The following is a 15,904-nucleotide window of genomic DNA, read 5'->3' on the forward strand; positions in this document are numbered from 1 at the left end:
CACGCCAGCTTTTTGACCAATGCTTTTCAGGCGATGGGAAACGTGAATGTACGGTATTGCTACCACCGGCCTCCTTTCTTTCTCTTTCTTTCCCTCATTGCCGGCGTTCCTCACAAGCCTATCCAGTGGCTTTGTTAAATGCCTGTCAGAGGAGTGACGCATCGCTTAACCGCAGCGTCACTGCTGCGGTGTCATATGAGGACTAGCCACAATTTATTAGTGCGACTCACTCCGCGTAGTTAAGTATTCAGTATTGAAACAGAATGAGAATTGGAATAGGTTTGAGAGCGAAAGACATCGTAATTGGAATAGAGTCATAATTGAATTTAATCAAACTGGAATAGATTGTGCCGGCTAAAAAAGAATGTTTTCGTATTTCCTTCGCATGAGTGCAATTTGTCGCAGTTTTTTTTATTTTCTTCCTATCACAGGAGCCCGAAAATGAGGAAGTGGGGCTACCTCTGTACAGTAACTAGTGGCACACATTTCGAAGGCAATACATAATTATTAATTTATAAAATATTTCTACATTGAAATTTTGCACTTTGCCGACTACCTACAGAGAAGAACTATATAGCTTTTTTTTAAGCATCGCCGAATATGACATGGAATTCCCAACCATTATTCTATTGCGAGGTTTCTTGCAGTGAGCGTGCGCATATATTTTGTTGCACTTCTTGCTAAGATATAAACACGATGTCCAAAACAATGAGGTCCTCATTCAAACCATATCAAATCTAAGTTTAAGAGAAGGTAGATCTACATCGCGGTCAACTGAAATTTCGAAAATTCCATTCATGCGCACAACCATCAGCCGTCAAATGCTCGAATATTAACTTCCAACCTTGTTAAGTTATGTCCATAAACACGATATAAATATCGAAAACGTTAGCACCCAAACTCTGAAGACTTTACAAAACAAGAGTGATGGTTATGCTCGCTACGAATTGTATAATGGTGCTTTTTTTTTCTTTTCTCAGGTGTATTATGCTGGCCTTGATGTGATGGGGATATCTTATTGTTGTGTAAAATGGGACATTGACGTAGATTGCGACCAACTAATTTTTCTTTTCAGACAAGAAGGTCTTGATTCACTTGCTATGTGGGCACGTTGTCTTGATTAGGCTGCTATATATGTAAATGTGCAACTGCTGTACGCCTTGTAAATGGGGGCTGGAACCACGTCAAGTGATATGTTTTCACTTTTGTTCGAGTCCCTTTCCGCCTCGAGGGAATAAAGTTCAATTTCAATTTCTATGGGCCGTATACCCTATGCGGACAGCGCAATGGAAAAATATCTTTCTAGGCGAAAAATAGGCCGAACGGACTGTACACTGGGCGCGGATTGTATACTGTAATTCCCGGTAACTTCTTTTACCAGTGCAGGGCAAAGTGAGACTGTGTTTTTTCACTGATTTTATTTCGTTCGGGGACAACGTAATCAGCACGCAATATTGTAAATCTGCTGAGGACCGTACAAGCAAGCCCAAAGGCCTTACATGAGAAGGAAATGAAATATGGGTCATGCAATCACTGTCGTCAACGGTGTCAGCGCTCAGAGGAAACGCGACTGACAACAGGGTAAAAGGCAGGAAACTGTTTTCAATCGGTTCGCAGGCGACTAGGAGATGGAGGCAGACCAAGGAAATCGACGCAGGCAGGAGAGCCCAGCTTAAGGAAATGGGGACCGATAGCGCACAGGCGGCGGCATGGAGAGGGTGTCCGCCATCGTCAGTGCTCGCATCAGCAGCCTCCGGGACACAGGAAACCGAGCGCCCATAAGGACTCCGAGTGGTCCCGGACCCCGTCACAGTTCGCACCCGGAGACGCGCTAGTGGTCTTCGCCCCGGGGCACAGCCATGTTCGCAAGCAAGGTGTTCGTGTTGGGCGTGCTCGTCGCAGTCGGCGTGGTGGTGGCCCACCGGCCGACGCGGGAGCTCCACATCGCCGGTGCCCTCCAGGAGAGACTCCGGCTGGCCCAGTGCCGAGCCACCTGCCTCGGAGAGGTGAGAGACCTTGGAAGTAGTGGACGCCTACGGCTGGCATTTATGCGGTAGCTGAATTGTTCAGAGAGCGCGGCGGTTGATACGTAGTTCGTTTAACCAGAGCTTTAACGTACCACAGCTGCCCACAGGGTTGTGAGAGACGCCGTAGCAGAGAGCTCCGGATAAATTCCGACCGCTTGAGGTTCTTTACCCTGCATTCACTTCGCATGGCACTCGGCCACGGGGATTCTGCATCTCTGCTCCATTGAAATGTACGCGCCACGGCCGCGACAGTTGTTTTAAACGTATTCGCTTTGACACTGACTGCGCAGCCTGTGCAACATACCTGGCCGTGAATTAATTCAGTAATTCACGCATGATATATGCAGGAAACGCAGTTTTGACAGCAAGTGCCTGAGGCAAATAGCAGTAAAATTTTTGTTTCTTTTAAGGAGAAAAATGAAAATAGGAAGTTCTCGCGAGTGGAGGTGTCAAGCCCGGTTCACATGCGAGCGACTGAGCGGCGCGTCGCAGCGAGATCCTCCAACTCGTTGAAACCTCGTCGCTCTGCCCGCTCGAGCCGCCGCGACGCCTCAAAACAGGTTTTTAGGCCGCGGCGGCAGGAATCACTAGCGTTCCCGCTTGCATGTGAAACAGGCTTCAGTCCTTGTAGCAGTAAAATATCTTCATTCCGTAATTCCTGCCCCCCTAGCAAGAAAAACTAAGAACGCATACTCAGGTTTCGAGAGGACAGTCGTATTCCGATTTCTTAGTCAATGATGCCCGCAAGATACAAAATGTCCTTGTCGAAGTCACGGCTCTGAACATTCCAGTGTTGACGCCCGCTAACTTTGCGAGCCGTCGGCAGCACAAACTGAGGCATCCGTGGAAACAATCGGAACAGTCGACTGCGTTGGAGGTCTCTAACGCTTCGCTCACAGCTCTGAGAAATGAAATATTTTCCCTGTTAACCAGTTCTATTCGCCGCTAATTTGACGCTGTAAACTTATAATTTGAACCACACATAACGCCACAAAAGATAAATAATTTGTTGTCGAGAAATTGGCAGAAATTCTGATCGGTGACCGTCAATGTCGCTTTATTTTAACGTGACTTACTTTAATCCAGTTTAACTCGCCCCTGTGGCTCAGTGGATTCGCCATTCGGCTGCTATAAGCTCAAGTATAGGCGTGACTAATCACGGCCGCAGCAGCCTCAATTTGATGGAGACAAAGTGCGAAAACGCCCTTGTGCTGAACGATGTGAGTGCACGTTAAAAAGCCCCAGGTGCTCCAAATTAATCCGGAGCCCTCCACTATAGTGATCGAGCTCTTCTGCAATTGAAGTCTAAAAGGAGTTAAATTTTCACAGGAGGTTTTTTTAGGCAAAGATATTTTTTCTTCGGCATAGTAATACCACTGTTCACGTACGCCGGAAAAGTGGCGAAGCTGTTAACTAGCAAAGTCAGTCAGTTTATTCTGCACTGCAAAGACATTTTACAGATTCAGGCCTGCCAAAGCCTCATTGGGCTTCTATGGCAGCGCCTGGCAGGTAGAGGCAAGTCGCGTGCGGCGCTTTACAAACTAAGATTAGCAAAAAGCAACAGAAAAATAGGAATAGCAAAAAAACGTTGAAACACATCACACTTCACAGTTAACTGGAAAAAACGCTGAATCCACTAAACTACATCAACAACAAATGTATATCAGGCAATGTAGGCGATGAAAGTCCAGGAAAATGACCATGAAAGGAACGACGAGACAAAACAGGCGATAAATTATACCAAAAAACGAAGTTAAAGGTCAGATGAAAACAGATGAACGCAATAGTTTTTTTAGTTTATAATTTGTACTCACAGAAAATGCTCTTGACGGCAACACATTTAGTGACGAAGGAACATAGAATGCACGAGTTCTTTTACCATAGCGAGTGGAGCAGCGGGGAATACTATATCTCTCTTTTGGTCTGAGAGATCTACTCGGAACATACTCAACTTTATACGCATTTTCCTAAAAATGTTTGAGTACAACCGTTTCAAATAAGACAGCATTAAAGTTTGGGAGCCTTAGAAAACTAAGAACATCACATTCCTTTGGAAGGCGTAAATCGTAAACACTGTTTTTTAAGATTGAGCGCAATATGGAGTTCAGTCTGTTTTGCCAACGATGCGCACAATGCCCATAAACTGTAATGCCATACCTTAAAACACTGTAACACAAGGCATGAATTATTGCTTTTCTAACGGAGAAAGGCATGTAGTATCTAATATTGAACAGCAGGCAAGAAAGAGCCCGTAAATTCTGACAAACATGGTGAAGGTGAGAATTCCAAGATAAGTCACTATCAAACAGCAAACCGAGATATTTTACGCGGGAAGCGTAAACCAGAGGTGTACAGGAGCACGGGGCACAATCAGATGTATGTAAAAGTAAAGACCGGTCAAGCGTCAACTTCTTTAAAGGGTTACAGAAGCATATCAGATTTGTTTTGGATACGTTAACGTTGCTAAGATTGTTGGCGAACCAGTCCATAACTTTTGTTTTAGTACTTTGAAGATCATTGATAGCATCAGAAAAGTGCTTTGCACAGGAAAAGATAACGGTATCGTCAGCACATTGAAACAAACGACCGGGAACTTTGTCAACTAGATCCTTAACAAAGATATTAAATAGCAAAGGGCTCTGAATGGACCCTTGGGGGACACCCGCGTTGATATCAATACAACTACTGCGAAAATTGGCGACTGAGACTAGCTGCCGTCTGTTCTGTAGGAAATTAGCAAGCAGTAACAAAAACAAGCCTCTAAATCCTAACATATCAAGTTTAGTTAAGAGCAGGCTATGACAAACACTGTCAAAAGCTTTACTCACGTCTAGAAACAATGCACATGCAAACCTGGTTAGACTCGAAAGCCAAATTCAAAGTATCAGCGAAATCTTCAAGAAGAAGCTGGGTGCCCTTGCCCTGCACAAATCCGTACTGTGCAGCAGAAATGACACCATATCTATCCAAGAAACCCTGCATACTCTGAAGCAAGTGTTTTTCAAGTATTTTGGATATCGCTGGCAAAATTGACATGGGTCGATAATTTTCTACCCTATTGCGTGCTCCATTTTTGAAACATGGAATGATAATGGCGGTTTTCATTAGGACTAGTATTTCGGCTGTTGAAATAGTATGATTCAGTATTGTCAGTAACACGCATTTAAGATCATGAAAATTTCTGCATAAATCAGCAATTAAGATTCCATCGATGCCAGGAGATTTATTAGGTTTTAGGCTTGCAAGCAGACGTTGAAGGTCATGTTCGGAAATAAGAGGCAGGTAGGCGGATTCTGCCAAAGAGTGCTTCAAGGAACATGTGTTCGGATGTGGCCTTGCTACGCCAACTATACGAGAAAAGTAACTGTTAAATTATTGCACAACCATTTCACCATCACTTGAAAAATGTCCCAGAATAGACCTGTCCTTGCACATGGCAGAGACCTCACCTCGTAAGTCGTTAACAAACCTCCACGTTCGTCTGCTACCAGAACGTGCATCGAAAACTTTTTTCCGGCAGTGTATCCGCTTGGCAAGCCTGACCATCGCATTGACTCTGTTTCTGCATATCTTAAACTTGAGTCGCAACTCGTTGCAAGAAGGCGCACGCCTTACTTGCGTCCACAGTAACTCTTTTCTTTAATTGCTGCCAATATTTCCGCTGACATCCACCGGCTATCAACACTACGCTGCTTAAAATATGGAGACACCGCATGGCGGCCTGTTTAAATTTTTAAGTGATTAACTAAATTCTAATAGGTACCTTTTTCACTCTTATAGCCAGAGGCCTGGTTGTAAGTAGAGAGTTGCAGTTCGCCGTTACCAATACCATATCATTTTTTAGGATATGGTATTTCGAATTTTTGAAATTGCGCAAAAATAATCTAAAAGCCTATTTTAAAAATTAGTCGAGAACTGCCCTGAAACGCCTGGTGTACTTTAATTCGGTTTAATACACTGTCTTTGCACTAGATTCTATTCCATTGAAATCAGCCGCTGCAGCGATTGGCTTATATCGACGATAACGACTCACTGAACAACACAACGGGGAAGGAATAGAATATAATGGAATAGTTGCGTTATGCTGGCAGTGAAATTTTCCTAACTTTTCACATCAGATGCACGGATACGTCCCGATTCAACCATTTGTCTGCAACATTATTTGCTGTTTGTTAATCTCTGGACAAGCAGTATCACGGGCAATTTGATTTGTTCCACGTGATTCGGGCTCCGTCAGACCAGAAGTGACTGAGCGTCGAGCTTTCAACAAAACCTACTCTCGTTATACGCATTACATCGCTACATGGAAGTAAGTAGTTATGCGGGCCATATTGCTTAAATTCTCTCATCGGTACACAATAAAGTTGACGATTCCTTGCCTGCCAGCCTAGTGCGCGTCGAGTGATACTGCATAGAATTGCGGGCCAAAGATTACTGTACTGCTCTCATGTGTAGTTGCGTGCTACGTCTTTACTTTCAGCTTGGCCTGGCAACCGGTTCCCAGCAGATTGAATGCAAGGGAGACAAGGAGTGTTACATGGTGAGTCTTCTAGTTCAGGGTATAATTCACGTAGAGTTCACATGATTTATATTTTATAGGAGGCACTTCGAAAAACAGCGAATTTGTAGAATGCAGCAGTTTTTGGTGCAAAGTAGGATTTTAAGATGTAAAAATCAACGGTGGTGTACTCCAGCAAATCGCACTCTCTTGAACGTGCAGGTAATTTCAGACCGAACGCACTTGGCTGTTATCCCCGGTTCGGCCATATTGACACGCCAGATTTACGGCCAGCCTCAGGCATGAAAGCGTCTTCTGGCTCTCAGTTTTTTGTCTTGATTATGAACGCTTCATATCACTGCATCGAACAAGTGCACTTGCTTCGGCCAAAACCGTGCCGCGACATCCAAAAAGAACTTTGTACTCCTCGTACATCCAGAAAGCATGGCTGGTAGATCCAGCGTATATTCTCGGTGAGATAGGTTTCTCTCTTCGGCTTGATATTTTATTTTTATTATGAAGGTTCCCTTGCACGGAGGTTTCCAGTAATTTAATCAGTGTGGGAGCATGCACAAAGCACGAGGGAATCTCACCTGGCGGTTGTGTATATTAAGGAATTTGTTGTAAGCTTCTAGAAGAACACGACACGGAGCCGCTCTCATGCGCTCTGCCTCGGGATATGCATCTTTGCATCTTCAGTCTGGCAATCCTTCTTTGAGCGCATGGATGGGCTACGTATACTCGCCAGGTGTGCGAGTTGCGTGCGTGCGGCATTGATGCAAAGCCAAAAGCATCACAGCTGAACACTAAGCAGTGCCTGCTTAGCCAACCCACGATACTTCTAGAACCCTGTAAATGTCCCGTAATGACTCAAAAGACCGCAGAGAGGACATGCGCTGTGTTCTGGTCGCATGTCGTTGTCGGCTGAGCACATGCAGCGTACGCGTCAGCCACATGGAAGCCGACAAGGAGCGTTCGTCAGGGCAGCGTCGGTTCCTCTCACCACTTTCACTGTCCCCGCAGTGCTGGGAAGTGTGCGGCCTCTTCTACGACAACTTCACCATCTGGGGACCCATGTGCACCGCGGCAGACATCTGCGTAAGTCAATCCGCCCTACAGGTTTTTTTTTTTTTTTTTTGCGGGAGACCCCCGTGTACAATATCAGAGGAACGGAGTAAGAGCATTCAGTTATTGATATCATCATTGTTAGGCGCGACAGGCACGGTTTTTTTTTGTAACTTGTTCTCCAATTAGCGTATAACATTCAGAAGTCATTTTCTACTTTAGTAAAGAAATAGCAAAAAAATTCGCACTTGTGTGCAAAATTATTCTTTTCTTTCATACTATGGGAGTGTTTATGTGATAAGCGTATGGGTGCATACATGAGTCAGTGGAGCAGTCTTGTCTGCTCTCAGTACATTCACTGCTACTGTGGTAGCACAAATGCAGAAAAATAGTGTGTTCATGAGGAACTGTTCCGTGAATATGACGGTCCTTCACATTTATAATTCTCAACACGTAAATAGTACCAGAAGGCCATAGAACGGTTCGTTTACATCAGACCGTGCTTCCACATATACCGGGTGTGTTCTTTGTTTTTTTAAGCTCCAAATTTTTTTTAATGCGGTTTTCGAGGTAAATAGAAGTATTTTGAAGCATACTAATACCAGTGTTGGCAGGGATCAAAGAAATGGCGAATCATGTTAACTAGTAGACTGATTAGGCCTAACTAAATTTTAGGACTTAAATTTTTAACTATTTTCGATAGGCTCCTGGTTGCATTCAGTTATTTGCAGCCGGTCGTTTGTAATAGCGATATCAGTTTTTAGAATTTTGAAAATGCGATTACTCTCGCCGCTGTCGCTCAACTAATTCGGGTCATTTGTCACGCCATTCGAAAACCATGCCCTTGCGGCGTCACAAAGAGTGGCGTCAAATAAAAGGCGACATTCCGTAAAACACATACGATGTGACATTCTCTGCCCCGCCCGCGCTGAAGCAGCGAAGTGGCGAGGAGTGGGGAGCAACACCAGGGTGTTCCGGTTGGCTTCCAAGAATGCCACCTCCTCCGATTTGCTGCCTTGCACAGGGGGAAAGGGGGGAAGGGTTGCAAAAGGGAACGGAGAAGGAGAGAGATGTGACTGCGTCCGAGGACACAAGGTAAAGACGTGTGTATTGCTAGGCTACGGAAATTTTGTTCAGATGGGCTTTAAGACGATGGGTGGGTGGGAATGGGGCAGTATAGCTACCACGGTTACTGCACTGTTTTTTTTGCTTACTAAAAGCGAAAACTCGGAATCTTACGCGTAGAGCGTTGAAACTTTGTGTGTGCCTCTTTAAGCATCATCGCTCACTTGGTTCTTTTGTCATCAGTAAACTTCGTTTTCAGCCTTTGACAGCTTCGCATTAAGAACCTTCTGTGCACTTATAACACGCGAGGAGGGAGAAAAAAAGACCAAGTCAAGACAGCCCGCAGTGCGGATGTTCGACTACAGGCTAAAGCCTCCATTGGAGGAGCTGTTAGCAGAGGACCCATGTTCTTGTCTCTTTTGTCAACGTCTTTTTTTTTCTAGTTGTTCGCCTGTTCTTCGGAGCGCAGCGGCTCCTGCACGAGCATGCTCTCCTAACGTATACCTCCCAACCCTCTTTGCGCAGTTTCCGGGCTGTCAGGTGGCCTGCTCCTTCCAGGGCACAAATGGAACCGGTACGTATACTACCACGTAGTAGCACAAAACGAGAGGGGACCGCTAGCACTTGGTGCCGACAGAATGAACCGAACACAAGGCAGAACTCTACATGCCGGACCTAGCTGACTACATTGAGCTCCCCGAGTTTTTTGTCGAATATTTTGTTAAGCCGCTACAGCTCGCAAGTAGTACCTTCAAAAGCCAGAACGGATGTTTGCTCGTTGAGGAGTCAGTCTCTCAGTTTTAATTTTCCTTTCATCCATTTTTTTATTTGTCTTCTAAACGCATTTTCTTTCATTGAGTGATTGATTACTTGATAGTTTCTTTGGATTCAATGACATGTGAAATTCGGAGGCGAGTCGGCAGGAGGTGTAAAATTGCGGACGAAGGCCCCTAAATCCCATAAGAAGACTTCCCGCTTCAGAATAATCAATGTAGCGCGTGATAGCAAATAATAAATATAAAATATATTATGTACACAATTTTCTACAAAAATATACCATCATAAGCAGGAAATACCACGGATGCGCGGCCAAAATATCCCTGAGAAAGTAACAAGTACAGAAGGGATACACAGAGGCGTATGCAATGCCTCAAAAGCACCGACGCAACAAAGAAACACAACTGTTTTTCCTTCTCTAAATACAAACAAAGCACATCATTAAACTTGACACCTCAGAGACAGAGATAATCTGTAAGAGAAGACCTGTATTTAGGTTTCTGCTAGCGAGTGTTTATCTACAGTGCTCATCACAGTGTTCCTCACTAGTTTTTCAGGGCTGAATCCAAAATGTATAGACATGTGCATGCTACCAAATAGGTTTCAGATACCTCACTGGGCAAATACTCTCTCAGTGGCCCATTTGGTATGAACATTCAAAGCGTGTGCTCTAATAGCTTCCTAGAATATTGTTTCTATCTTTTAATAGGTGTGTTAACAAACGCTGTCCGCTTTTTCTTCTAATTTGTTCGAAAAGGTAGAGGGCTTCATTTTAGGAATACCTCTGTCGCGCTTCCAGTAATGAAGCTTCTTTCAGTAACACACATAAATCTCATTAGCTTTCAAATATTTTTTATTTCGTCGTTCTCGTTGTGACTTTCATGTCAGCACTCCATAATGATTCTGTCGTAGTGAACAAGTGATTAGTGAAGTCAGATCTTGAACCGGACTCTACTTGATCCGCACGGACGTAATTTATTGACTATGTACCCGTTTTGGCTATCATTGTCGTGAAAAAGTACTACAGAGGTCGGCAATTTTGCTGCGGAAATTAACAAAAAGGCTAGGATCACACAGCTGCGACGGCTCATTCAAGAAGCCTCCTCACAACCCAGCAAGTTCAAGTGCCGAGCGGACACCAAGAATGCAGGCTTCCTCCTTGCAGGCATCGCAGCGGCGAAAGGGCCCGCAGAGGAGGAACTGGCCGGCGTGTTCGCAGACCCGCCGCGGCTGGAAGCGGCCGACGGAGACGAGGCGGTGCGTGTGACGTGGCATCGGCCTCTGGGTCTCGGGGGCGTCCCGACCGAACCGGCGCTGGTGTACCTGCTGCTGCTGAGGGGAGTGGTACACCGGGACCGCTGGGAAGAGGCCGCCCAGGTACGCATGCCAGCCGAGTGGTCGGAGATCTGGCGACGTGAAAGCATGTGCCCCGTGTTTGGTTTGTGCAGTTAGAACAAAAAGATAACACAAAAAATACACAGCATAAAGAGGGCAGCGGTATGCTGTCCCTCCCCTCCACTTCGCATGGTCATGCACTCATACTTTTGCTTCTTATACATTTTGGGACAGAAGGTTTGAAGCAGCAGCAACTTGGCTCGCATGTAGTCACCGCCAGTTCTGCCGCAGGGGCCGCAACTTTGTAAGAATTCGTTTCCCTTTCTGCGACTGCTCGCGGCTTCCCGATGGCGTAGGACGTCGCGGACATACAACGACAGACGACCTAAAGAAAAGGGAAAAGGAAACCAACGCCTACAAAAGACGGCCCCAGATTGGCGCTTTTCGTCTCCATCTGTTTGTTTCACTCATTCCCGGGGGTTGTTCCCTATAGCGTCCATCTTTTACCACTGCTCGCGGCCAGTGATTTGCAGTTGTTTGCTGGCAGATGTTCAAGATGTTTGGGCAGTATGCGAGGATCAGAAAAGGTGAAACATGATGTAATGCTTTGTCTCTTGATGTATATATCTCAGAACCACTCCAATGATATTAGTAGCACAATTTTATGCTCAGCTGTGAGTATTTAAAATTATGACGGCATAAATTATATTTATTTCTCAGAACGAGTATACCTAAATGAAATCCCTATACAGGCTAAGGACGACGCTAGCGTGATGCACCCGTTAAACTTTACGCTGTCTACGTGCGCTCATGGTCAATAGCTCTTGAGAGTAGCTAATCAATTTATTAAAAAAACAAACAGAAAAACCCCGAACAACTGTAAAACTCAGTGCAAAGGTCGTGATGACGTCACAAGGTCACGTGACCTATTTCTCAAGTGCATAGCAAACAATCCGAACAATCGGCACAAGGCGTTAGCGCACCTAATTCGGATTTGCCTTAACTATGCAAATCGACCATCATCGTTTTATGCCTGCTCGCCGCAGAAAAACGGCATCGCGTCATTCCTAAAGGAGGAGCCTGAATATACCTGCAATCTCCACCCCCACGTTTCGAGGCACCTGCTACGCCTCTTTGGGATGTCCTTTCACAGCCTCAACCATCGCACCTCACTCTTCGCAGACGCAGTACCAGAACGCGACCCTGAGCCGCAGCCATCTGAAGCAGGCGTCCGAGCTGGAGATCGTGGCTCTGGCGCCCCGTGGACCCTGCGCGCGCAGCCGGCTGATGCTGGAGCTGGACGCCATACGGCCAGACCAGGACACCCTGCTGTCGTACGCCGCGGACAGGGTGGAGACCTGTGCCGCGCCCAGCTTGCTGCGGCTGCGCTAGTCGGCGAGGCAAAAGGTCGAGGCGCAGGTCTCCTGGGATTGCGCCCACCACTCGTCCCACTCCAAGAGAGTCAAGTTCGAGGTGCGCTCCCATTACAGTTGATTTGTAGAGCACGTTTAATGTAGACCGATATTTGTGTGGAAGGGTTTCCGCAGGGTGAACGTCAGAGCCGGTGGCAAAAATTAGTGGACGCCTAAGCAATGCCCAGCCTGGGTTGCGATACCGCAAGGAGCGCCCCGATGCGTTGTCGCATCACTTTCCGTTTGGTGACATTACTTCCGGTCAGGCACGTATCCAAGGGGGGGAGGGCCTGACACCGCCCTCCCCCCACCCTATTGTCTGATTTATTTATTTATTTATTTATTCGATACTGCCAATTGCCTCTTGGCAGATACCAACGCAGTGTCCAGCCAGCGTGCTTGAATTCGATTCACCGTTCCTTTTTAATCCGCTGCTGCGCTGGTATCTAGTCCGGTGCGACCTTGTGGAGCGTAGAGGGAGGAGATCTCGTTGCGTCTGGCGCTTCTGTAGAATAGACTTGGGTGGATGGCTGATGGATCGCGCTCCTACAAGGTGGTGATGGGTGGGGGTAGGGTGGGGCGGGAATCAGGGTGGCGTTGGGTGTGGGGCTAAACGAGGCGCAGTGAGGGGAGGTGGTTGGTGCTTCCGGAAGGTAGCAATCATTTTACAAGTCCGGCTTTGTAGAGAGTGGAAGCGTAGGCCACAAATATCAACATGTTCGAGCTGCATGTAATGGCACTCTGTAGTTTCCTCACAATTGCATGTGAAAACATCCCCATTGCGTTACGCGGTGTTGGCTAGGGGCAGAAGACAGATACCGCTATTGCTGTCCAGGGAGAAGAGAAAATATCGGGAGATGTGGATTGACGAATAAAAAGAATATCTAAAGACCCACGAAGAATGTCTCAAGATGAAAGGAAAGACGAACGCGGTCATAATGAAACGTATAAAACTATAGAGATATCACGGATATGAATCAATTCTACGGTATTGTGCAATGGGTCAAGAACTGTTTGCGAACACGGTACTAGGCTTGAAATCTGACGTGCTACAAATACGATTAACGAAATAACTGTGCTCAAATAAGCTTAGGGGCTCATGTAAAGACAAAGGAGAATCTATACAGAGGAATATTGGTTGGTCGTCCTTTGGGCTCTTAGCAGAGAGCAAAATATAGGATACGCGAACGGCAACCAAAGCCCATAGCTTTCATGCCGGCCGGCGGTTCCACACTTACGGTGGTGAAAGTTGCACTGTGGTTCTCTCACGAGTGCTAGTGAAATCAGGCGATTACTGGTACATATCCCACCTATACGACAAATTCACCAGCCTGGGTAGTTCTCTCCTCTCTAGTACACAGGACATGGGACGTTCTCTGCCCTCTTTTCACAGTCACGGGCATCACGGCTAAGGCTGTAAGCGAGACCGATGATCATCGGATAGTTCTGCTCATAGCCGCATTTAAGGGTGCGTCGGCGGGTCTTCGCGCTCTCCCAGGTCATGTGGAAGGTCCTGGACAACGCGGTGGATGTGACGGGGCGCCTGTACACCTCCCGGCAGTCAGCCACGCTCCCTCTCTGGCCGGACACCTCCTACTCCATCTTCGTCCGCCGCCTATCAACGTGGACGGGAGAACCTGAAGCGGAGACGCAGGCCCTGCTACTCGACACGCTCCTCGCTGCCGAGCCCGAAGCCAGCATTCAGAAGGCCCCTCCGCGTGAGTTGCACCTACATGCTCCCTCATCAATGCTCGCGTTCGCTCCTGCGGTCACTACTGCTAACCGCTGGTTCCCGTCGCAAGCAGCAAATGGACTGGTCACAAAGTACACACCTACCAGCCAAGCGCAAAATGTATTCTCATAGTGCGGAAATCCGCCTGCTCTACAGCGTATTCATTTTACGCTACGGGGATGGCAAGGGGCACTGTACAGGCAAGGGGCGAGAACAGAGAAAACGTTGTAACAATCATAAATAATCATCGCTGCAGGACTCGCTGCTCAATTTTCCAAGCTAGAGTTAGGCCACTGTGCTTAAGGCCTGCAGACCGGCCGTTTTGAAAGCGCTAGCAAGCGAGATTGTTCGGGGCGTGTTACTGCGGACATGCGAATTTCACTGTTTTTTTCCCCTAACAACGCTGCGTTAACCCTTTTCCGAGTAAGGCAGCCCTATACGGAAGTCAGTCAAACGTACCCCCTCCCCCGAATTTCAGTTGTTTCCTATCAGCCGTCTTTACTGTACAGATATCATTGCTTAGAAAGAAGCCATGATGTCATTGTTGTCTTGCTTTTGCGGTGTAAGCTCCATGATCTAGTATTATCATTCTGGCCGAAATTGCCACAGGCCTTAATGTATCGCATTAATCTAGAAGTACCTCGGTACCAAGCGATGTGTCGGTCACTATAACTTACTGTAAAAGCAAGAAGCCTCGACATTTCGTTATAAAACCGTCGTAATTCATATTGTTCTGTGACTGTCGTGTTTCCTTGCATCAGTTCAGCGACCACCAAACGTCTGACTACTTTTGCCAAATTTAAAAATGTTCATCTAGCAAATGCAATTTGCTTAGAAGCGTCGTTGCAACGTCAACACGGATCTATGTCCTTTATACTGTCGGTGACATCATCTGTATGCATGGCCAAGTTTTGATTTTATCATGAGTAAGAGGCGAAACAAGCTATATTCATTTCCGAGTTATCACACGAGCAAAGACAAGTGCTGCAGATACTTCGATGCGCGTGCTGCCTCTTCTGGCAAACGTTTGCTTCATTCGAGCGATGTCATTCAACACACCGAACGCCAGCGTCGCGTCCGATTGTTGTAGTGCTAGAGGCTTTGGCTTCTTGCAGCTGTAGCCGAAGGGTATGTAGGCGAGTCTTTAAACGTAACTAAACATAAAGCAACTGTCAACGTGCGCCTGGCGCCTAGTCTTTAGCATGAAGAAGCTGGGGGACATCTTTTGGTGCACGCTCAAGACAAAAAGTAGTTTAGATTCATCTGTACTTCCAAGAGATTTGTACCAAAAGTCGAAATTTCGAGGTCATCGGGTCCTACGTGACGTCCTAACCGCTGAGTTTGCGCTTGTGGAGAGCTCGTGGTTGTTCGGCTCTCGCATGCTTTTTCTCGGTGTTGGACTTCCGGCCACACACCATCATAACTACCGAATTTTCTGCATCAGGCAAATAGCAGTTGCACTTGGCAAGACTTGCCTGTACACTAAAAACATAATTGTTACCGCTGGGAACCTGTCGCAAGGGTGGACTGTCTTAGTGAAAGGCTTAGCTCTGCAGCGTTAGGGGCGAACTGATTCATTCGCACTTCTTCAATTTTTCAGCGTGGAGCTGCGTGAGCGTCGAAATCGTCGTCGGCTGCGCAGCCGCCCTGTTCGCCATATTCGTCGTCTGCGCTCTAGCCCTGGCCCTGGTCGTGCGTCGACAAATAGCGACGTCCAACGGACACAGAAGCACTGCCAAGTCTGCATCTACACACGACGGTGAGTTCGAGCAAATAAATTTTAGCGGCGAGGAACAGATTACATGAGACGCCCTGCCAAAAATCGAGAGACCATGAGGGACAAAAGTCTGAGCATAGGGCTGTAGAGTTGCCACACGGTCTTTCCAGTAATGTTCACTATGCTTATAGGCATTCAGAGGAACGCCAAGGTACTTGAGAGGATTACGTGTCCGTTGCATGCCACCATATTCCACAGGTGTCGATTCTCACAATC

At 46.6% G+C, this 15,904-nt stretch overlaps 1 protein-coding gene across 3 annotated transcripts in view; it reads left to right on the top strand.

The window, feature by feature from the left end:
- Nucleotides 1–15,646, top strand: part of LOC149344504 (uncharacterized) — a 389,372-nt gene extending 373,726 nt beyond the window's left edge. Inside the window, exons 1-8 of one of the 3 annotated variants that reach the window (XM_089546298.1) lie at nucleotides 1,868–2,006; nucleotides 6,508–6,567; nucleotides 7,549–7,623; nucleotides 9,181–9,229; nucleotides 10,598–10,809; nucleotides 11,950–12,240; nucleotides 13,678–13,897; nucleotides 15,512–15,646. In XM_089546298.1, the coding sequence (XP_089402424.1) occupies nucleotides 6,540–6,567; nucleotides 7,549–7,623; nucleotides 9,181–9,229; nucleotides 10,598–10,809; nucleotides 11,950–12,240; nucleotides 13,678–13,820 (798 nt within the window). In that variant the 5' untranslated portion in view covers nucleotides 1,868–2,006; nucleotides 6,508–6,539 and the 3' untranslated portion in view covers nucleotides 13,821–13,897; nucleotides 15,512–15,646. Of the gene's footprint in view, nucleotides 1–1,487; nucleotides 2,007–6,507; nucleotides 6,568–7,548; nucleotides 7,624–9,180; nucleotides 9,230–10,597; nucleotides 10,810–11,949; nucleotides 12,241–13,677; nucleotides 13,898–15,511 lie in introns of those variants that run through there. The other 2 variants (XM_089546299.1, XM_089546300.1) reach the window with 2 other exon arrangements.
- The last annotated feature ends 258 nt before the right edge of the window (nucleotides 15,647–15,904 follow it).

The sequence above is a fragment of the Amblyomma mixtum genome, chromosome 5 (assembly GCF_055824585.1).
Source record: "Amblyomma mixtum isolate Tamu chromosome 5, ASM5582458v1, whole genome shotgun sequence".
Taxonomy (NCBI): domain Eukaryota; kingdom Metazoa; phylum Arthropoda; class Arachnida; order Ixodida; family Ixodidae; genus Amblyomma; species Amblyomma mixtum.